The sequence below is a fragment of the Echinococcus granulosus genome (assembly GCF_000524195.1).
Source record: "Echinococcus granulosus chromosome Unknown EG_S00021, whole genome shotgun sequence".
Classification (NCBI taxonomy): domain Eukaryota; kingdom Metazoa; phylum Platyhelminthes; class Cestoda; order Cyclophyllidea; family Taeniidae; genus Echinococcus; species Echinococcus granulosus.
Genome location: NW_020170401.1, coordinates 507,507 through 530,902, shown reverse-complemented (window position 1 = coordinate 530,902; position 23,396 = coordinate 507,507). Strand labels below are relative to the sequence as shown.

At 40.2% G+C, this 23,396-nt stretch overlaps 1 protein-coding gene across 1 annotated transcript; it reads right to left on the bottom strand. All coding sequences in view use genetic code 11, as the record gives it.

The window, feature by feature from the left end:
* Window positions 1–24: 24 nt before the first annotated feature.
* On the bottom strand, window positions 25–17,862 carry EGR_03808 (Potassium voltage-gated channel subfamily D member 3; the record flags this gene model as incomplete). Its single annotated transcript, XM_024493057.1, has 5 exons — window positions 25–126; window positions 2,597–2,893; window positions 9,369–9,749; window positions 15,389–15,551; window positions 17,741–17,862. The coding sequence occupies 5 exons, from the start codon at window positions 17,860–17,862 to the stop codon at window positions 25–27; spliced, it is 1,065 nt and encodes a 354-aa protein (XP_024352518.1).
* Window positions 17,863–23,396: the final 5,534 nt, after the last annotated feature.

Sequence of the window (23,396 nt, the reverse complement as noted above, 5' to 3'; positions counted from 1 at the left end):
TGTCTTGGCGAGGACTCCTACCATTTACGAAAGGGTAGTTTTGTTATCCTTCTCCATCTCTTCATCATCATCTCCATTTGTTGCCTTGGTTGCGTTCTCGTAGCTCTGAGAACTCGCCGTTTCATCCTATAATAAAAGGGCATTTCAGCAGGCATTCAGCTTTCGCTCAGATGCTACCCTCGTGATATCATCAGGACTAACTATTGCCTAAAAATCGTTTTTCTAGCATTATATGTGGAGAAAAAGGATTTCTAATAGCAATGGCGCCAAATTAGTCCCAACTGGTTACGTCCATCAGTAGGTAGTATCGCCAAACGGAACATCCACAGTTGGAATATTACCTAGCATGAATTTTTGTATGTTTTCTGTTTTCCAGTTTTGAATTTTGCACATTTAATGATCACTATTCATTTAAACAAAAAGACACTGGAGAATACCTTTTTTGGTGATCTGGAGTGAATAGCCTGAAATTCACTTAAGTAGTATCTCCTTCCCAATCCTAGATTAAAAACGTCAAATTTTAGCACAAGGGACGAAAAAGGCAGTCCTTTTCGAGCATTCTAGCTGCTGACTTATAAACACATCCTCCTCAGGAGTGGTGAAGCACTTCCTTTTTAAATAGTTGAGAAACGGCTCCCAAACACCTCCAATCGTTTCCTCTCCGTGGCCATAAACAATTTATGGCAGTCAAAAGAATTGATTCTGCTTGGAAAACCATTGTGACTTTTTACCATGAGGCGTTGAGAAGAGTGTCACATATTGAAAGATGCAGCGAGGAGGAGTCAAGCGTCTTTCACTTTTAAATGCGTTCGTTTGCAGGGAAATCTACTGCTATTAGGATCCAGATAAGACTTATTAATTTTTTTCAGCGATTTACACCACTGTCAGGATAAAATAAAATTAATGTTTAAAGAAAGATGATATTTTTGCGTCTATTACAACCTTCATTTTTGTAAATTAAAGCAAAAAATAACCAAAAAACTGGCAAAGATGCGCGTCACATATAAGTGACGCCAAACTAAAGTAGGGAAATAGGTAAGCCAAGTATATGTGGCACTAGCAGCAAACGCGGAAAATTGCAGTGTTGTTATTCCACAGTTTGTTTGGGAGTTGATTTATCAATTTAGCCCTATTGATGGTGGCCAGTGGGCAAATCCACACATCTAAGTACATGACGACTAAAAGACATATGAACAGCCTTAAAAGCCCTCATTTTTCGTTTTTGAGGTAGTAACAAGATCAATGACTGACATTTTTTTCTTAGCAAGACAACCGTGTCGAAGACTAAGCACAATACTTGAATCCTTATTATAGCTAACTACTCAACGTAATAGCACCTCAAATTCAAACATGACCTCATGACCTCCGGTGGAAAATCCCCTAGCCTAAAATGCTCACCGAGGGAGAAGAAGAAAATTCCTTAAATGCGTGTTTTCGCACTTGTGACAAACGTCAACGACAACCGCTGGCACCCCCAATTTTCCTTCTCTTGGCAAACCCTCTTTCAATAAGGCACTTTAGTAGGTGATTTATCATCAACTCGAGAAGGCAGTACTTTTCCCTGGAGAGAGATCCACCAAATTTCGAGGAAAAACTACCTTAATCTGTGCAAAAAGCCTCATGGAACTATCACTTCTCATCACACGTCAATCAGCAACCTATCGAGGATGCAACCTTCATATTTATTTGTGTACTCGAAGATGAGGAACGAAAGGAAAGCTGCCTAACATCCCCTGAAGCTTATTGTCATCTATAAAAGGGATGGCACAAGGCCCCCATTTGCCCATAAAAAGTCGGTCAATCAGCTAGCAGACAGTTGCAAGCGCGCAATGCATCTGCATAACCTACGGAAAAAAGGAAAAGGATGAATTTACAATTTCTGAAGCCCATTTTTATCAGTTCTTGCATGGCATGAGAAGTTCACTTATCCCCTGACCACAAAAGTGGAATGGTGTCCTAGACGTGATTCATTCCAGTCACCAGCATCATCATCGTCGTCTTCATATTCCTGGACGTTACCTTCTGCCATCGCACACAGCAACTTTAACAAATACTATTAATAAAATTTGTCCGCGGGTTCGGAATGGCGTCAGTAGGATTTTTAAGCTTAAATCACAACCATCCTGTTAAGAGAAAATTTCACAATACTCTACTCTAATTGGGGGGAATTAGTGCTGTAGAAAGTAGTAGACTGACGCAAATTACTCCCTTATAATGCACGCATATATTTAGTCGACTGGACTAATTACAGATCTCACCTCTATTAGCAATTGGAGTTTAGCAAGTGAGCTCGGGTCCTCCGGGGCCCCCAATCAGACATCGGCACAGACGTCTTGATTATCGACGCTAGCGATTAGGCAAGGAGTACGACAAGGGCTTACAGAATGGCTAGGCAGCTTGAGAAGACTACTCGAGTCACTTGGTGATTTCAGCCTCGCCTAATTGTAAGTCCTAATTGACCTTGACCTTATGGCGAGTATTGATACAATTAAAGGACATCTGTACGCTGTATCAGCCGATTAAGAGGGAGGCAGTGAGAACGCGACGTCTTAGAATGTACGACACCTTGCAGTTAATCCACCCTTAAATAGTGTACCTTGTTAGGCCTCCGTTTAGCTTCATCCAATGATGCATGGGGACTTTCTATGTACTGCGACCTCAGGGGACAGCAAAAACAGAGCCTTTTCCTCCTCCTTCGCCTCCGGTCTCCACGACTCGAGGTTTCACCACCGTCGGAGAGGCTACTGGAGCAGTGTTTACGATTCGGCAACACTGACTTGCGATATCGGTGGAGGGTGTCGTTGGTGAAGACGGGGTGAATTTTGTGGAATACTTCCTTCACGTCGTGAGTTCGTGGAACGGTTCTCTCTATGCAGGGCGTGTAGGTGTGGTTCTGTAGCGAAGAAAGTTATTCAATTTTGCAGATTGAAGGCTAGGAGATGTAGCTATCTTTAATTCAAAAAAAAACAGAGTTAATTATTTGAAAATACTTAATATAGCCCGAGGATGATCTGGCTGAAGAACCAAAAAAACAACTTTATTACAATTAAGTAAATGGGCAAATCGCGAAGCTGCTGATTCAGAGGAGAATTTAATGTAAAATTTCGCCTTTTTCAACAAGGAAACGAACAGCTATTTATCGCTACACTACTTGGCCGTTCATGTTGATGTCAGGATGCTCACTTAAGTTATCCAAAAGTTCTTTATTAGTAAATCATTCATCAAATTTTAGTCCTAATTTTCCCAGTTCTTACAACAGCATTTTTGAAAGCTGCTACCAAGAATGCATAATTAAAATGTTTGTTCAAATGGTCAATTCGATGAGCGAAGAGGATCATTGGTGGTGTGGTAGGAAAAGCTATTCCCCTCTAGTCATTTTTAAAGATTAAGTAGAGCAATCCGCCAGCAAATGCAATTTATCGAAAATTCGCATTAAAAATTTGTATTAAAACCGGCATGCTTTCAATTACATGATGACTTGGAATCGAAGCAGTCTTTCTTAGAGGACAAATTGTTGTGATTTTGAGAAACAAAACACAGAAACTGACTTTCAATTGAATTTGGGCATTAAATGATGTTGGTTGTAGTGCCATTTCTCACTTAATCATAACCTTGATGCGAAATCTATAAAACTGTGCGTACTAAAGAATTTCCACAAATATTGCCTAAACTGCCCCATTTACCAAAATTGAGGATGCGGTATGCTTATTTTTCGGTGCAAGTAATGCCCCCAATTACCTATTTTTTGCCTTTTATAATTAAAACTACTTGGAAGCACATAACAGCCTCACATGATCCAAGTGGAAGCTCACTTTCTACGTCACCACTGCCCGAGATTTAAGAGAGTTCTTTTCAAAAATCCACCTACATTGACAAGTGGCCTATCAATAATGAGTCTGTTAATTTAAACAAAATATCTGCTATCCTTACCCGGTTGCTTTTGCCTTTACTTTTGAGGCGACTCTCGCCATTTAAAAGTTGTGCTTTTTTGCCTCACCTGTTTGTTGTTGTCAAACCTCTGGCCGTTGTGCAAGCTTATACTTTATTCGGAATTCTGTCATCATGGAAGAGAAAAATGGATATAAATAAGACTTGATTTTATTTCAGGTGAGTTCATGGATTTTGCTAGACTTTGAAAGCTCCACTGTCTACTTGCGGTAAATACACATTTTGCTGTGTCTCAACTGCCTCAATAGAGACAGGGGATTGAGCTTCCATTGAGAAAAAATCACCTCCTTTGTATTACTTAATCACTAAGTCGCTTAAACAAAGGATTAATCCTTCCCAAATGCTAAACGCAAAGTGAGCTTATGCGCAGGGTAATCACAAAGCTGCTACAGCTCTTTGTTTTGATAAAAATAAAATAGTAGCAAAAATCTTCTCAAAATATGCAATGAATTGTACTTCACAATTTTTCCAAACAAGACATAAGCTTGCAATTGCTACTCTCATAGCAGAAAAAAACGTGGCTCCCATCTTAACTACCAACTATTTCTATCCCACTCACATTCCTTACCTGTCTATTCTATATAGTATGTGATTGTCGGCGCTGAGGGTGGCTAAAACGCTAGAAAAAGCACTCCTGAATAAAAATTTTGTAGAGTTTCAAGAGCTTCCTTTTCTTCGTACCCTTTAAAACATTTTGCTGTTACTGCCTCGTTGGGTTTTACCTGACTAGTCGACAATAACGCAAAGACACTAAAGATTGCCAATCTCCACAATAATGTCAAGAGCAATCAAAATGTTCCACGTGAGACTAAAACCATCCTCATGGCTCGGCACTTCAGCCAGCAAGGCTGCGCAAGTACAGTACTTCGATTCCAAGTCATCATGTTTATGAATGTACGCCAGTAGTAATACGAATTTTTGATGCAAAATCTCTACAAACTGCATTCGCTGGCGGATTGCTCTACTTAATCTTAAAAAATGACTAGAGCGGGAATAGCTTTTCCTACCACACCACCAATTGTCCTCTTTGCTCATCGAAATAATCATTTGGGCAAACATTTTAATTATATATTCTCGGTAGCAGCTTTTAAAAACGCTGTTGTAAGAACTAGGAAAATCAGGAGTAAAATTAGATGAATGACTTACTAATAAATAACTTTTGCCGGCCCATTTGGATAACTTAAGTGAGCATCCTAACATCAACAAGAACGGTCAAGTAGAGTGTAGAGATAAATCGCTGCTCAGAACCTCGATAGAAGCTGTTCATGCACATACAAATAGCAGTTTGTAACGGTCAGGTGTCAAGAAAAACTGACACTAATTGCCCGAAGAAGTGGTATCGAGGGCGTACTGAAGATGTGAGACATTATCTCCCTCAAATCCGTCCCTATGTTATCCCGTGAGAGTGGAGCCTTAGATCAACTGTATGACTAGACTTTGGTGTTTCAAAACTATTTCAAGTTCGAGCAAGTTGATAAGTCTCAATCGTATTGGCTGCTTGGCTTTCAGTAAATGAACAACTCCATCTGCAGAGCACCCTACACAACAATCGTTAGACATTTAGAAGTGCAGTTGTGCTCACCCTAGAAATGTGGAATAAACGTTGATCTAATCGCTGGAAAATAAAGGTTTGTTTGCTTAATTTTTAGTCAAAAAAAAAGCAATGAACAGGTATACGTGCCATAGAGCGCTCGTTTGCTTAGCTTTTATGACTTGTCATCGCCATTGCCGAATGTGGTTCGTGACACACCATTCTCAGATGTAATTTTGACATGGTTGAGAATGGATGATCCTCCCGAACAGACTGCATCACCAGTCAGTGATTCATCGCCAGAGTGAAACCATTTGGAGCATTTCTGCGTTGTCCGATGTGCCACAGCATGTCCAGGCTATTCACTCTTCACAGGTTATGCTTCCGTTTTACAACATAGCCCTCAGATGGTGGCAGTAGCCGCCTGATTTTTCTGTACCTTGGTGATAAGCATTTTCCCATTACCGCTTTGGATTGTGAAGACCTCGTGGAAGACTGCAAGCGCCAAAAATATACACACTTTAACTTATGAATTTTTCCCAATTAACAGAAGGCTTTTTACTAGATAATAAGTGTATCCCATAATTCGCCTCCACACGGTGTGTAAACTCGAATTTTTAAAAGATGGTCACTCTAAAGTTCAGCATTATGTGAGCATCCCCCGGCTTAGTCTACCTTAGAATGTACAATATATTTGTAAAATGTGATGCTTCTGAAATTTCTTTGAGAAATTCACATTTAGGAAGCAAGTGAGGAAAGCCAACCAAGCTAGCTCATAGAAAATCTGCTTAATCATGGCCTATTAAGCGCCAACTTTATTTAGGACTCAACTACTTACTTGACTACTTAAGTAGTATATGATGTTATTTTTAGGATTAGTCGCACTGAATATTTAAGCAAAAAACGTGTAAATCTTGTAAAAAAAGGCAAAAGCAGCAAATTCTTGGGAAGACAAATACTTGAATTTCCCATTCCCTCTGATGACTCCAAATAAATAAAGAAAATTTTTTCTTATGACTAGCCTAAGGTAAACCCCATCAGTAGCAAGCTGTTTTCATTTTAAAATATTCATTCTATCAATGAGTAATTTTTAAGTGTCTATTTTTCCCGGATTTCCGCTTTGAAACTGGGAAGTTAAATGCAAAAGAGGACGAACATATCAAACGCTAACGTAGAAAGGAGGAGGAACTCAGTTAGATGGTAAAATTCCAAATTATTAAGCTTCTAGTCTTTAATTAAGCAAAAATTCCTCCGGGTGATAACGAAGATTATAATAAAGCGAATTGATGGTCAATCGAAATGCACGAGTTGAAGTCGCCTTCGCTGCAACAGAATGGCCACTTGAAATGGCTAAAAATCATAGAATAATTTCCATTTTCGTGCCAGTTGGACATGTTTAAGGTCCTCAAAGTTGGGCTAAAGAAGTAACATCGGGGCTGAAAGAATTACCCCGAAAAGAAGAACGAAGCCTAGTAAAAAGATGGCTTCTTAAGTTTCTCCGCCTTGACAATCACCTTGGTGTCAAGGAGTTTTGCGTCTGTTACTTATTCTAATAGTCCTATAAATCCTTTGGGTAGTAGGAATAAGTCCACACCTTTTGTACCACAAAAACGCGATTTCTAGTAATTTCCTAACATTTTATACAAAATGTGCCCCAGGAATTTTAAATAAATGTTTACAAGGTTGTGCAATTTTTTAAGTGACAAGAAAATCTCCTAGAGCATGCATCAATTTAAAAGTACTGTCAAGGCTGAAGAAAAGCTAAGAATGATATCCTGCTTATAGAGTCTCTTACAACTAACAAAGAGGACAGCACAGGGCTTTGATCAAAACACTCAGAACTAATTCAACAGCTGACAGACTTACAGTTTTTCCTCACTTTTTGATAAATTCAACATTCACGGATGAGAATTTTACCACGCTTTCGCATCAACTTATGGAATATTAAAATTAGTGAGACCAAGGGAACGCAGTCACCTAAAACTTGTTTGCGCTTTTTTCCAGAAAGCAAACTTGATTCAAAATTCGTGAAATTGGTTTAACACAACTCTGAACAGGTATGTCTTTGAGGGTCCGCAAAAATTTACACTGATCGGAAGATTTTTTTTAGTAATGAGTTCTGATGTACTTCCAAGCACTTTAAGGTTGCACTTTGCTGCTCCCACTTCCTTGTATCTGAAACTACTAACCCACATTTTTATCCTTTTCCAAATAAACCATTTCTGTTTAAAAGTACCTTTTGAACTGCCTCTTTGCTCAACAAAGACTATAAAATCGAGAGATTTCTATCAGAATGTTCTTTGGAAATGGAAGTTTTTACTACTAATTGTCAATTAAAACGGCTGTCAAAAGTGGTTATTGTAAAATAAATTGATATTGCGATAAAAGTCAACAAAGAGTTAATGCAAATGGTGGGAAATGGAAAAATGTGTATCTCAACTATTCGATTTTTTAAGAGGGATATTATTTAGCCATTCAGCTCTACAGTAAAGATGGAATTTCTAGACAATGGATACAGTCACAACATGAAGCAAAATAGGCTACGCGTATGGGCTAAATGTGTCTTCTGCTCCAAGATGTCAGCCTGACTACCGATACCAGCGCATAAATCCCGAAATTCTAATCACTTTAAGGGTGGCTTTTATCATCTATTTCATTTAAAGCCATGTCGCTATGGGTTAATCATCAGTAATTATGACAATAGAGGAGCATTTTGAATCTAATGAAAGCATCAACATTGCCGCGGATCGTCGTAACTCAAAAGGCGGTGTTAAAACTTAACGTAGAAAAACAACCAGTTATGGTTAAACTCAAAGAAATAGTTGTTAATCAGGCTTGTCAATGCGTCAGATTGCCCGATAAAAGTAAAGAACCGTCATCAAGGAACGTGACCACTTTTAGGGCTGCATATCATCTATCCTTGCGAGTCGCTTTCAATCAAAGCTGCAGTAGCAAAGGTGAGAATATTTTAAGAAACTTATTTGTATTTTAAGCAGGACTGAATGTCAATTTACCTGGTGACAGTTGAAAACCATTGTTTAAGCATTTAAACAATTCCAAGGAAATATATAATTTATCAGGTCAGAGAGCCAGTAATCAAGGGCATTTAGACATTTACCATTATTGAAGCATTACAGTTATTTTCTTTACCGTAGTAGTGAATGAGCTCCCCTTTCTTGTCAGGATTCTAATCGAGTTGATAATAGGGGAGTACCTCTCGTAAAGCAGACACGTCCTCCTAAGGAATGGCCTTGTTTACTACCGTAAGCCATCAGGCGTAATGATAGAAGACGTCTATACTAAGGAATGAGCTGCATCTTTTTCAGGGATAATAAATGTCATTCTGATTGATAGCAGGATTTCAAGAAAAAGCTCTCTTGCCAATGAAAATGTTCTGCTATAGCTAACATCTCGAATACTAGCTTCGTATTTTTGCAGTATTTGTGATCCAGCGACGAAGCTTGTTACTCCTATCAGAAGTGTCAATCTGACTGATAACATAAAAAAATTCATTTCAAGGCACACTTAGACAATTCCAAAAAGATATCGACAGACGGTCGCCATGGTCACGACATTTTGGCATAGCTAGAAATAGAGCATTAAACACGGCTGTTACACATTGCTAACTGTCACTCTAGCTGATAATACTTAAGGAGAACATTCGGGCGTATTCAGATTAGGTACCATTTGTCCACTTGGAAAGGACATTGTCAGTGGCCAAAGCTCCATGCCTACTAAGAAATAAACTATTTGTCTAGAATTCGCAAGATGTCAGTAAAGGCGGTGTCTAGACAATTTTAAGATCGTGAATCATCTGTAATCGCAAAACTCCCTGACATTTGTTTTATCTGAATCTTTAGCAGCGTTTATAAATTGCCATTTTACGCACCACAGCCTGCTCGAGACAGAATAGAAGGTGTACAAGAAGCATTTGAGTCTCCTCATCAGTCGAAATGTGTCGAATATAGTTGACAGCCGCAGTGACGGCTCGGTGATAGTTGATCATCGTCGGTGGGGGCGTCGCGATTGTTGATGGCGACGTTGTCGACAACGAATCCTCCTCCAATTTCGTATGACATGGCTCCTTTTCGCTCACTTCTGTAGGTGAAGGTAGGGGCAGGCTGGCGAGGCTCTTCATAAATCGAATGACAAGAGGATTGCCAGACAGCGCTGTGACCGCGTTCACGGAATCGGTAGACTGGCATGGTGAGTGCAGGTAAGAGTGACGAGCCACCGATTTGGCCTGATTTACTCTTGCTAGGCGTGCCTTCTATAATGTAAGAAGGGACAACTCTCAGTGCGCTTAACTACTCATTTCCCTATGGTCTAGTTTAGATACTAATAAAAGTAACTGATTTTTTATATGAATGTGTTTCACGCATATATATTGTAACTGGCAATGCTTCCAAATGGGTACTTTCAGTTCTCAAGTGATTTAAACCATTGTGTATGCCGTGGAACGTGTTTCTTTAAGACTAATGCATTGCATCTACCTTGGCAATGCCAAACCTAAGACGCATTGGTCAGGTTGTAACCTGGGCAGAAGGGTATCTGCGACGACTCAGCAGCAGAAGAACCAGCTGAGCGAAAACGGTGGTCTATTTATGGTTTGAGGCGCCGTTCACCTGGCTCCCACGACTCGCCACCTCCAGTTGATAGAGATGTAAGAGTGAGGGTTGATTCCTCACTCAAATTGTAAATTGCTAATTGCGGTTCTTGACACGATAGCCTAGAGTTGTGTCTCGTGTCAAAGGATCACGTAATTTTCAAGTGGTGATTCGTCTTCAGGATAGACTCGCTAAAAGCACTTCTGGACGGCACACTCTTCCAGGTGGGTGAAAAACTGGCTTCTGCGTCCTTGAAGCCGACTTCAAAGCGGACATGCTCGAACCACACCCGATGAGTTCAACAGATCTTTGATGTGTGGAATTCAAAGGCAAGATAAAATATTAGTAAATGGGATGGAGAAAAGTCACTTTTTTGTCCACGGACAAAATTATGCCACACTTTTTTACTAAGGCGCTTGTCTGAGTCGTTCATTGTAGATGCTCTTCTTCTATTCACACAATACAAGGCATTCACATTTGAGGATGAATGCATTCCGTAAGTGCACATTTCAGGGCCTAATTGAGAGCCAAACTTTATTTTAACACAGGCAAGAAAATGAATTCTGAGGAATATATCTGTTAACCCTAATTGCATAAAAAGTATTCATTTTTCGTCGTGGGCATAAGAAAACACTCTTAGATGCCTCCTGTGATAGGACGTAATAGCTAATTGGGATTCGAGTTTCATCGGGTTCCACGCGTTTCTCCTTTAATAAAGCGCATAAAATACTGCCTTGTGGCATTACAAGAGCCGTTCAGATCGAACCCAAACTGCTCATTTAAAAGACTCCTAGTGATGGAACAGTGGTAAGTGACAAGGGTGGCAATTTACTACCTGCCGTCGTCCACTGGAGTGACAACTTCAATCATCGGTACTCAAGACAGTAAGCAAGAGTAACAGGAGAGGCATTAAACGGAGAGTGGCAATGAGTTTGCTTTTGATAGCACCGTGATAAGGGGATGAGATGCTCTGCCGATCCGGAGGAAAGTGCTTAAATGATCCAAGCACTTCAAGGCAGGCCGATGGTCCTAACCTCCATCACGGCGATCATAAAATTCAACGCACCGAGCAGGCTATACGTTCTGTTAACATAATCGCCCCTTATCAAATGTTGGTTACAACTAATGGTTTGACTCAGTCCCAAAGGTACACAGTGTCAGTGAGCATCCGACGAAGGCGAAGTAGCAGGGCACACCAACCAGGATTGGATTAAGGGGTACAATCCACCGTCTCTCAATGATGCATTAAGATCAAGGAGTTCATCCACTTTACTTGAAAATGATGATTAAGCAAACTGTTGGCGCTTACATAAAGTGAGTATTAAAAGCAGTGAAATTCAAGGAAATAAGTGCCAAACTTTAGACACTGAGAGGTGATAGGAAGCAGGCTTCAAAACCGCCGACTTGTTGTTCACTTCTGGGTTCTACATCTGGCCCGTTCCCAGATTCTCTATTCCCCAAAAAAGGCATTCATATTTGTACAACCCCCCTCAGCATCAATATTTTTTTTCTTTTAAAATTTAACTAATCTACGGAGTATTTCAGTTCCTTTAAAATATTAGTCTAGACACATTTCACGGGAGGTAGTCTGGCAATGAGGCAAGCTGGATTTTGCCTAAATGCAAACTCCACTGTCTTACAGGGCGTGTGCCACCTAATGAGTTGAGCAGCCCACCATGCTTTCGAATTCCAATTGGTGGGCTAAGTAGAGACGCGGGTAACTCCTGCAAACTTTATGATATTCTTCACCTATATATCCAGGCAGAAGTGGGGAGTCACAATGAAGAAATGGTAGGATTGGAGTTATTGGCAAGTGGGAGTGCTACTATTACCTCGGCTACAGGATGCCACGCAAGTTTTTTTTCTGTTTCCTAAGGATCGACCTCCGTTCTGGTCATTGGACCATTCAGCTGTTGGCAATGAGGCTATTGCCAGATCTCCGTGACTTATAGACGCTTGAGGATAAACTCGGTTGTCATATTTGGTGTTGAATGTGACTGTCAAATGCCAGTGTCAAGAAAAGGCGACGATCATTGCTCGAAGGCATATTATCGGGCTAATGCGGAAGACGAGGAATAAATGAGATGGCACCTTTCTCAATTCCTTTACTCAAGTGCTCCCCCATCTTCTACGTTGCTGATACGGGACTCTCCTTACGTCAACTAAGCTAGTGGTCTTCCAGCCTTTTGACACCTATGTAATGAGGCCTTTAAGATAATTCGAATTAGTGTCGTAAATCTACAAGAAAACTTCCCACTTATTTACAAAATTACGATCAAAAAATTTTCATCATTTTTGCCTAAATTAGACTCCGGGCTTCAGAATGTTCTTACATTGTTTGGCTTTATTTTATATGCTGACATAATTTACGGCTTAAATGACAAGTACAATTTGTTGTGAAACAAATTAGTGCAAAAAGCAGGATTCACGACTTACATTTTAACCAAAAGTAGGACAAATCTATGTGTTTTTTACCATAAAATGTTCAAAATTCTTCTAAATGAAACTGAATAGGTGGTTCTGATTTCGTTAGTTCAGGCTAAAAAACCGTCGGCTTAAATGACTGACCTTTTAAAGATCTTCATTTCAAATTGCCTTTCTACGTACTTCGTACGAAAAAATCAGGGAAGGTGTCGATCAGTCTGTGAGTAATCGAAATAGGCACTTAAATTTTATGCGAGGTGTTTTATTAACTTTTTTGCTTAAAATAAGTCCAAAGAAGGAGTGGTCAACTTTTGGCTTGCAGGTAAAAGTCGTCACTCAAACTGGATTTCTCTGAGCACCTAATCTGATGGAGATAACTCCCCCGAAGTGGTCACACTTTGTAGAAATCTGCACTCTCTTTTTTGCTCACATCTAATAGTAAAATGCGGTATCAATGTAAACGTCCACTCCGGTAACTTCGCTATAGGAAGTTACCGAAATAGATGAAAGGTTGGGAATTATAGCAACCGTGCAGGGGTGAGTGGAAAAGAGCATCACAGAGACTTTGTAGGAAATTTTGTAGTTGCAAAATCGGAATTAGTTATAACCCATCAGGCGTTTCCCTCCATTCATTTAATGGATGTGCCATTCACTAATTGGGGATATTAATACAAATTCATTAAACAATTTTGCCTAATTTTGTATAGTAAACTAAAACAATTGTCAAGGGCTTGTTAGATGGAGCGCTGCCTTCTGTTTCATCAATACAGTAGGATTCAAATAGGTTTGTTTAGCAGAAGATCTTCAATGCCATTCAACAGGTTCAACCGATGTTCATTAATATGAGGATTTTAAAGGAACAGGAGGATGGTAGAGGGAATAATTAATAGGAGTAGTAGACTGAGGCTTTTTGTGCTTTGCAATGGAGGCTTGTCAACAATGACATTTCACAAGTTGTTACAGCCTGTACGCCAAAAATCATGCCTACTTTCTTCAAGCGCTTGATAGTTTTGAGGGAGGAATAGATAATGCTAGGTATGTTGATAGAGGGAATACACGCCAAGTTATTTAAATGGATAAATTCTATTTTCCCCATACATAGTCATTTAATTGACTGCTTGTCACTGCTGTAAAACCTTTCCAAGGGGCTTCATTTCCAGTTGCACACTTAACTCCGCCAATGTTTACAGCTCTAGATTTTTAGACTGTTTGCGCAAAAGAAATGCGAAGGAAAAGTAAGGGTTCGTTTCCGATCAGCAGATTTGTAACGCAGCTTTTTTTGCGTTATTATACATTGTCATTGGAGGAGAACAGAGCATTTGGGAGGGGGGAAAAAGTTAGAGAAGTCCTTATTTTGTTATTTTGTACTTATAAGGTGGGGTTCACCGCTGCCACAAAACCGCATGAATTAGCCACAGAGCTTTTTACCTTTCCTGAAGAAGGAACGAATCATATAAAAATAGTGAGGTGCAGAATTTTTGCCTCTAACTGGCCTTCAACAAAAGTGTTGTCGCTTGTAAAGGTGTTGGTGCAGGAAGTTTATTGTTTGTGTGCGTTTTGAGATAGAATGAGGTTGCAGTATGGATTTATCTCAGGCAAACCTTCCTTGCAGCGACCAGTGGATCCTCGTTGGTGGAACACCACCATGCTATTACCCAACCCATCTGTTGTAGGTGGCTAAACGACCGGAGTCAAAACGTTCATCTGTTGTGATGGGTAAGTTCTTAAGGTCTACTGACGACCCATTTTTAATGTGAAATTGCCAACTTTGGAAGAAATAATGAGGTGATATCACTGGAATCAGAAGAACTGGACAATTGACAACAAATGTTGCTCATTTTGTAGGCAGAAGTCCAACTCAATTCAAAAAGAAATTCCAAGTTAACTACCTCTTTTAAATTGTCAACGATGACAACTAAGATGCGTGTTGCAAATTACGCAGTATCAGATTACCTGTCATCTGGAGGGTGAAATAGAGAGCAAAAATGGAGAGCAAGTCTGCTTATTTTTGTCTCTGTCCTATCACTGGATAAATTAACAAGAAGAATGGGGAAAAAGATAAGTAGAAACATTAGAAGGGATGAAGGGCTAAATGTCCAGTGATCCAATATAGTTTTAGAGGTGTTGCTTCTCATTTCGCTTTTATCATAGCTACTCATCACCCAAGTTACACTAAAGATGGGATTGGGACCAATTACGAAAGAATAAAGCCATCCGTTAAATAGGAGTGGCTTATTTCAAAACTTCTTACGAAAATACGGAGGATGTGAAGGCAGTGGGACACTATCTACCTCCCTCACTCCCTCCCTTCCTTCCTCCGCAAGCACGGAAGTTTCCCGCGGATAAGCTTTTAGCCGATATAAGGTCTTGTAGAATGTGTAACCACACAAACGACGGGATTCTCTTCCTACCGATTAAATCGCCATAAATTTTTCTTTCTCATACACGAGTGTATGAATATTCGCGGAAATTGCTGTTTGAACTTTCATAAGAAATTATCAGTGGACAGTTTCATTTGCAATCCATCAAGTGCACACACTCCTTACAAGCCTGGATCTCTCTGAAAGATATGATAAGGTACTTTGCGCTACCCAGCACCGCGTTTTCTCCAAATTTGTCAACAACCGCATCGAGTTCGTGCTTGAATCAGATCATCCGGAGTCAATCCACCTTTCGGCAGATACTTTAAAATGTAAGAAAACCTCTACAGCACAATAAAGAATACTGAAGAAAATTGTTGATCACGTGAAATAAATCTAGTTATTCCCATCTCCAACTCATTTTATTTCTTTCCTTTTTAAAAGGGCCTGAAAAGGACTTTGATAGCTTGTTGTCGGACCTAAACTCAGTGATTTTTCTGTTTTGGAAATATCCTCACCTTTTGAGTCTTCCTCTTATCCGAACGCTGGTTCTGCTGGTAGATACGATTAAAATTTGAGACAATGACTGGAACAGGAAGTGCAATGACGAGAACCCCCGAGAGGGAGCAGATTCCTCCCACCACCTTTCCCATTATTGTTGAGGGCACCATATCACCATATCTAAAGAAAAAAAAGGAATTTTAACTATATTTGTTGGTGATAAAGTTGGATGTTTAAGAATGCTAAGTTTATGTAAGAAATTTTTCGGTTTTTTATTAAAAAAGTGTGTGGTTTCCCTTCAAGGGTTTCTAAAGCAGCGCTATTGAAATGTACAATCTTTATTAGTTATTTCTCCCCCAAATGTCAAATTAATAATCTCGAACCATACCACTCCTATGCTACTCACTTATTAACAAGTAGGATGATGTAGCCATTGTGGTAACAAAAAAGCACTTAGTGGGAGAGTGGGTCAAGGAATTTCATCAAAAAATAAAAGGTCGGCAAACTTGTTTGGTGATTTTTGGTTTGTTTGATGAATTTTAGCTGAAGGAAGTCCGAATCACGCATATATCTTATTTTATCCTTTCCAGGAGGGGAAAAATGTCCAAACCATATTCACCTCAAGATACTAATATCAAGCACTAAAATAAATTTGTCTCCAGGTGTCACGATCACAGCTATATACTTTTAAACTAAGTGCTTCAGTCGAAAAACGTTTTTGACTAAAAATAGACAAGGATTTTTATTCGTGATCAAATCATCCACTACCTCCTAATGACCCAAATGACAACACTTATTTCTAGTGTTTATTAAAAAGAACAAAAGGGAACAAATTGTCGCGCAGTAGATGATTCTAACTAATCCAGAGAAAGTATAAAATTTCAGAATCAGAATATTTCTATATCAAAGTTGTCAATCACGAATGTTTCATCATTCTTGAGTTCTCGTTGAAATTTTACATTTGGAAAGGAATGAGAGGTTTTTAACAAATATCAATAAAAAATGAATACAGTTAAGAACAAATTCTAATGCATGAGTTTTTAATGCCTTAATATTTTAATGATTAAAGAATCTAACTGCGATCGTGCACTTCCTCAAGTGAAAAGAGTTCTGGGAGAAGTCCTTAAGTGTTTGGGGCTAAAATTCCAATTTTGACTACCTGAAATCGACACTGGTCCCATACAGTTGTTAACTTTGGACAAAATTATATGGGCCTTTTAAAAATATGGCCTTTGTTGTGCGTCTCGGCACCTTCCTCATGTTGTGGGTGTGATGCTGTTTGATAGGTTTCCCCTCTAATTCTCTAACTCCAGACAAACCCAATAGCGCTTACTTTCAGAGGAGAGAAAATGGTGCGCTTTTAGGGTAGTCATTTGCATCACGTTAATCCAGGCTCTAATTCAGTTGAAGTCCCCTCCTCCTCCACCTCCTCCCATGCAGGACAAAAATAGTCGCCCGTCAGCTCAAGGAAAGGAAAATGGCACCGTACATGTTTGAATTAAATTCCTTTTAAAAGTTAACTCACAATTTAGTGAGAGAAACAGTGGCTGAGAATTTTTTGTACCGATGCGCCGCAGTTAGTTGCCTAGTGGCACATAAACAAAGTTAGACGCCCACTAATTATTTATTAAGTAACCTTCTTGCGGTCATGACATTAGCCGCCACCTCTGCTCATCATTTTTTTGTCACCACAAATGAAGCACTCTTGGAAGGTCTGTCAGAATGGGCGACAGAAGTGTTTAAATAATGGGATTGGAAATGACCAAATTGGAGAACGTCGACTCATAGCTTTGACTTCTATAGCCATAAATCTACTTTTTGGGAAGCTAACTGAATATTTCGGTTTTTCATGGGACATTTCTTTCTTATTTCTGCCGTCAAAACGACACATCATTCCTACAGCACCAATTTAAATGCCACTACCTAGGCTACTCGGTTATACCTAAAAATAAAGGCAGAAGGTCATATTTTTCAGTGACTTTTTTCCTTCGTTACGCCTACTGGTCATCTGTCTGTGCAACCAAGCGAGAAAGGTTGAGTAGTTCTGCCTCTCGGATGGCTCAAAGTTGGAATGCAAATACGCTCAAAGGTCACCCATATTCAAAATTCTCCTTATACATCACCTTCAGATCGCCTTTCTACCACCTTTCTTCCACCCTTCACATTCTGTGCAACAAACAGTAGGAGAGCAAAAAACAGCTATGAGTAATGCACAAATTACTGCTTTTTTGTATGTCCAATCCTTGAGCTGAGTAAGGTGGCCACCTCAACTCACACGAGGCTGTCAATTATTCATCAGGACGGTTGTCATGCATGCTGATGTCTGCCTAGGCGATGTTCCTTCCTAAGTAGGGTACAAAAGAAGCCACCTTTGGCTAGGTAGTGAAGGTATTTTGGGGGATGAACAGTAGACACGATCCTCGTGACGGTTCCGACGTCGTCGACCCCTTAGTAGGAGACGTGACTCTAACACGTCTCCCCCGATCCCCATTCAGTCTTACCCAGTAAAGCATGTCCCCGTCTAACTCATCTGCTCTTTGCAAGAATAATGAAGGCGGGAGGGGAAGACTGAAGCCCACCGAGCCTACTACAACTAAATGAGTTTAAGCAGTTGCTGGGTTATTTTTCCAAAAGCTGAAAATCGTGGGTTTTGAGGTCAAACACTTAGAGTTACGAAGATGTTACAGCTTCTGCTTTTGAAAGCGGCCTCGCAGTAGAAAAATAAACTATTTTTCCGTTGTTTTAAAATGGAAATTTGTTTTTCAGGAGTCACAGATTTTGAGCATGGAAATCCGTAATTAACTTATTCAGCAAGGAGAAGTTGGCGCCAGATTGTTCAGAGAGAGAGAGAGAGAGGAAGTGGAGGGGAAGCGGGGATTAAACAAAAAGAGAGGGATAGCAAAATCACTTCTCTTCTAAGTTATAGCAAAAGAAATTAAAACGCATCCCTTTCCTGTTGTTGACGAAAGTTACCAAAGAGGCTGAATGTTAGTTTGGGGAGTGTAAAGTGGCCTAAAATTGACAAAAGATGTCCAATGTCTTCACTTACTAACCGAATTACTTTGACTCATAAAATTCAAATAGAGGTTTTCAACCTACATGTGTTGCTAGTTCAAAAATTTACTGATTAAAAGTTCTTTAAAGGCCTTCTTATTTTTCAGGAATCAAACTTTCCCTTGGAATATAACAATCTTTCGCTTTCGGGGAAGTCTGGGGACTTTACGTAGGTAGCAGGGGAAAGCCTACCCGATCCTAAAGGACAACTACCCCAATTTCCAGGAGTAAAAGTTAAACTTTAATGTGACAAGGAAGGGACACATGCTGTGGATGGGAGAATAGGCAACGAATTCCAACAGTAGGGTCAGAAATGACATCTTCCCACGGCATTTGCCCCAGTTTCGTAATCTTCGGGAATGCTGTTAACAATTAAAGCTACACTAGCCCCGAACCATCTGTAAAAGTTCGCCACAGAGCTGTCCACGGTAACTGCGTAAAGGTGTCAGTGAAGTAAATACCCGACAACTTCTTCACCCCTCTGTTAGGTGGATACAACCCAGGTAGAGAGATATGGCTGGGTAGCGCTGAAAATAGAAGAGAATGGCGAGGTGGAACAGATGCTTGATTATATTCCTACGAAACTATTTTAAAGCCCGTCACTTGCTAAGCGACTCTGCTTTTAGGCCGGTGTCCTTACGACTAGCTATGGAGATACTTGAAGGTCTGCTCATTCTCCCCATCCCCAATTAACTTCCAAACCAGGATCCAATTTCAGAACCTTTAAAATTGCCAAGTGGAGTCAATGATGATGCGGTCAGGTGTCTTCTCAACTGCACGCAAATTCAACGATTGGCGCTGTTGGTTTGCAGGTGTTTTTCCCTACAGCACCGAATGCGTTGTGGTGGCTGCCACGGGAGGTTGACCAAGGGGAGCGCAGAAGACGACGCTCAAAAGACGAGAGAAGCCTTATGCCCTACTTTGATCGCTTGTTCAGCTATTCATCTTTATGACGCGAGCACTTACTTGAGCCCCCGCCAGTGGTCCCCAGGTCTTCCACACATAGGCAGTACATATTCTGCCTCCATAGTATGTCTCCTTTCATCTATAGGGAAGTATCGAGTGCCACGACATCAACCCGCCTCTATTGGGTTTCCTGCACTGGAAATTTTAAAATCTGAGATTTTTTAGTCAGTGAGCAATTAAATTTTTGTACTAATTTATGGAGATGTTAAATTCCCACCACGTGGGCAAGTTTTCCTTTAGGCAATGCCAGACAAAAATGCTGCAAGAGCATCCACGCCTGCTTCTTGCACCAGAAGATAAAAACGCCCTGATACAATTTTAAAAAGATTATCTTATTTTAAAAATAAAAACGAACAAAGAAGTCGATACTATGAATAAACGCAATGTAAAGACCTGAATTGGAAGTGACACCTACTGATTCAGCAATCCCACTTAACCGCTAACGAATGCGTAAGGATGTCATGTTCCCATTCAAAACCCACGGTCCTCAAAAAACGTACCTATCAATGAACTGATATTTGTTTCAATACCTAATTCAACACAGTGGGCTCTTCAAACTCTGCAGTTTGCAATTCTGGCCTGCGACGTGACAGAACATGCCAATATCCTCTCCGGCCCTTCAGTGCACCAACAATGCAGCATTCTTGTAGATTTTTACGGCTTCGGGGATGGCTAGAGGCTAATTAAAATACGCTAGTCAGTTATTCTTTCTGTTTAAAAATTTGGCGAACCTTCGAAGACGGTAGGGGTTCTTGAAGTTGCTCCCAATCTACTACTAATTGTTATTTCAGTGACTCGAAGACTAGTCCTGATTCTTGACCTTTCCCCACTTAAAAAAACCTGGTAATCTACTTAAAATGAGTTTTGGGAGTCTTATGATGCCATGTGACAGGTAAAAAAACTAACTTTGTTTCCCACGTACGATTCTCTCATGATATGACAAGACTGCCTCATTTAAATTATTGTAAAACTTCCCTGCCTAATATTGCGCATTTTTTGCCTATGAAAGAAAAGTCTCGAGTTTGATGAACCGATATTTACCATTTGCTCACAAAAGCGCCTATTAGAAATTTGTAAATAATGGTTTATATAATCGGCTCCCATCTACTACTGATTTGCATTTCAGTATAGCTGCGGCTCATAAGTGATCATGCGTAATTTTCACATAAGAGTCATGAGTAACTCAGTTCGAAATTAAAATTACTAGATGAGCCCTTTTCTGTCCCTTTTTTCGTAGCAAGCATGAATAAGTGAGTAATTTTAAATTTAAAGGGGGCCATCTGTCAAATAACCAGTGACTGTGTCACACAAGTAACAAGCAATTGCTCCTCCTTTATTTAGTTCAAAAGATAATTTTTGCATGTACTTAACATTACCGTGGTTTTAAGCGCATTTGAGACATTAAGTCAAAAATAATGCCAAGTTCTACTTTTTTCTTCAAACTTCAGCATGACAGACTGCAAATAGGCAAATCCAGTCTCCCCTCGTGTTCAGCCATCGTGGACGTCACGTTTCAAAGTCCTCCTTTCCTTTCGCACTGTCTCTACACACTGAATTTGAATTCAAGATATTTTCAAACTACGCGTTATTTTGTTGGGGGGTAGTTTCTTAGGGAACAACGACCCACTCATGCGATGACAGCGGAACGACCGAACTCTGAATAGTAAAAAAGTTAAGACTTTTTGAACTCTGTAAATCAACTTCTTTTCTGGAAGTCTACAGTTGAATATTGTCTTAGAATTTATTATACACTTCCAAAATTGAATCTACGCAGGGAAGTACATTTATTCTGACGGTGTCATCAATAAGAGTTGAACTTCCCCTCAGTATGGCGAGTTCATATTGAAACAACGCTTTAAGTAGACAGCGGACACCATTAAAAGTGATCCTCACGCTTCCCGTGTTGTTTGAGAATAAATTTTAGGGTTGGCTACTTGTAGAATCTGACAAATCAAAAAGTGATTACAAAAACCGCCATAAATGTAATAAGTAGTATACGCCAAAAATGCTAAGCCTATCTCATTTCCCCTAAAATAGACATAAGGAACAGGTCATCATTTACGAGTCCAGTTAGTTGCTAAGCTCCAAAACGAAATATGCTTGAATCACCCAGTTGCCTCCACAATTAGTATTTCCCGGTGTTAGTGGCGTGGGCTCGCCTCCGTCCCTTCGGCAGTTTTTTTTGCATACCATTATGGCCTATTACCACTTCAGGCACTAAAATTATTCCCCCTGTAAGTACATTCGCGGATTCGGTTTAAGCGCCGGCACAGTTTATTTCACTTCTAAGCTGCGCCAAAATCTTATTTTTATTTAAATTGAATACCGCAACTGCCGCCGAAAAGTATTTTAACAAGGTCCCTAGAACAACCCCATTTTAAGACCTTCCAATGGTACTTTAAGACAAAATCTTTTCAAAAAAGTCTTCAAAAAAACGGCAAGGAGTACACTTTGATCAGTGTGACCAGATGTTATGTGGAATGTCCACCAAGTGGGCTTCGGGGACCTCGGATATTGCGTTGTGCAGGTGATGTCTTTATTCTCCTTTCTTTAAAAAATTAATAAATTTAGAGATAAAGCGAGCAAAAAATGCCTGAGATGGAGACTGTAATTCTTTTGCATATTCTGGGTGGCCAAAAAGAGACTGTGCTGTGTTGGCTGTCGTGGAAGGAGTGTGTGTGCGTGCAGCCTGCCGGTCAAGCAATCTTTCTCTCCATCTGCACTACTCTTTGAGGATTTCGTGCCCACCTACATTCCATTATATATCACCTGAACCTGGTGGATGTGTTTCAAGTCTCTCTGTTTTGCGAACAAACCTCGAGGAGATTCCGAAGCCACAGAATCCGATGGCCTAAACGCTTTGAGTGGTTCTGGTGGTGACGCTTCCAAACAAGGAATGAATGAATAAGACGTTCGTGGACTTCTGATGTGAATGATGATGACATTATACATTGACGCCAACAAAAAGGTGGTAATGGAATGAAATAGACTTATACCTTGCGTCAACTAATGGCAGTGAGCTTCAAGTCTACCGATTTTTTTTACTTTTTATATGTGTGATATAAATATGCTTGCTGACTCACTGACTTGTGATGGATGAGAAGTGGCTTTTGCATTGCAGCGTTGAACGAACATAAACTTAAGTGATTCACTCCCATCTCACCCCACCCGCTTTACCGCTTTACCTCCGAACGACTGTGTTTCCGTGTACGATGAACTAAAGGCAACTGCGCCTTATGAGATAATCAACCGCCGAGGACCGAAGAGGCTCCCGAACCAGTGAATCGGTAGGAAAAACGCCCTCTCAATGCATGATCTTATGGCGCAAAATTGATGCGTAGGGAGATCTGCACTTTAGTGAGAGATAAGGGGAAGATTGTGGCTCACATTATCCCCCTTGATGCTATTCCGCCAAGTGATGGTTATCACATTTGTATGGCACCAGCATTGGACGACTACATGCTCAGTAAAATGGAAAGCTGGGAGAAATTGAGTTATAAACAGTGCCTAGGGGTAGATAAAACAGTTTTAAAAGTAAAAATAGGTCGGTGAAGAAAGTTAAACATCAGCTTAATGATTGGTGTTTGACTACCTGCGTAGATAATAGTTCCTTGTAAGAGGTCTTTAAGGCTTTGTACCCACCCTCCCGGGTTGTATGACCCAGTGAACGTAGGATTAGGCATTTTCAGGATACCGTTAACCCTAACGTCTGTTCCCGCATCCCTCCAGATTTTATCAACTAGGTCAAGTGCTAAAAGAGTTTTCAGGATTTGCGCCCTCAATATCAAGGCTGCAACTGTGTTCCAAAAGGTCAGTTGGTAAACCCTCGCAGCCATTTTTGGCAGTCATATCGGTGAGTTTATAAACTAGGCTAAGCAACCACGAGAGAAAGGTTGAGTAATTCTGCCCTCACGGACGGCTCCAAGTTGGAATCCAAATACGCTCAAAAGTCACCCATATTCGAAATTCTCCTTATACATCACCTTCACATCGCTTTTCACAAAG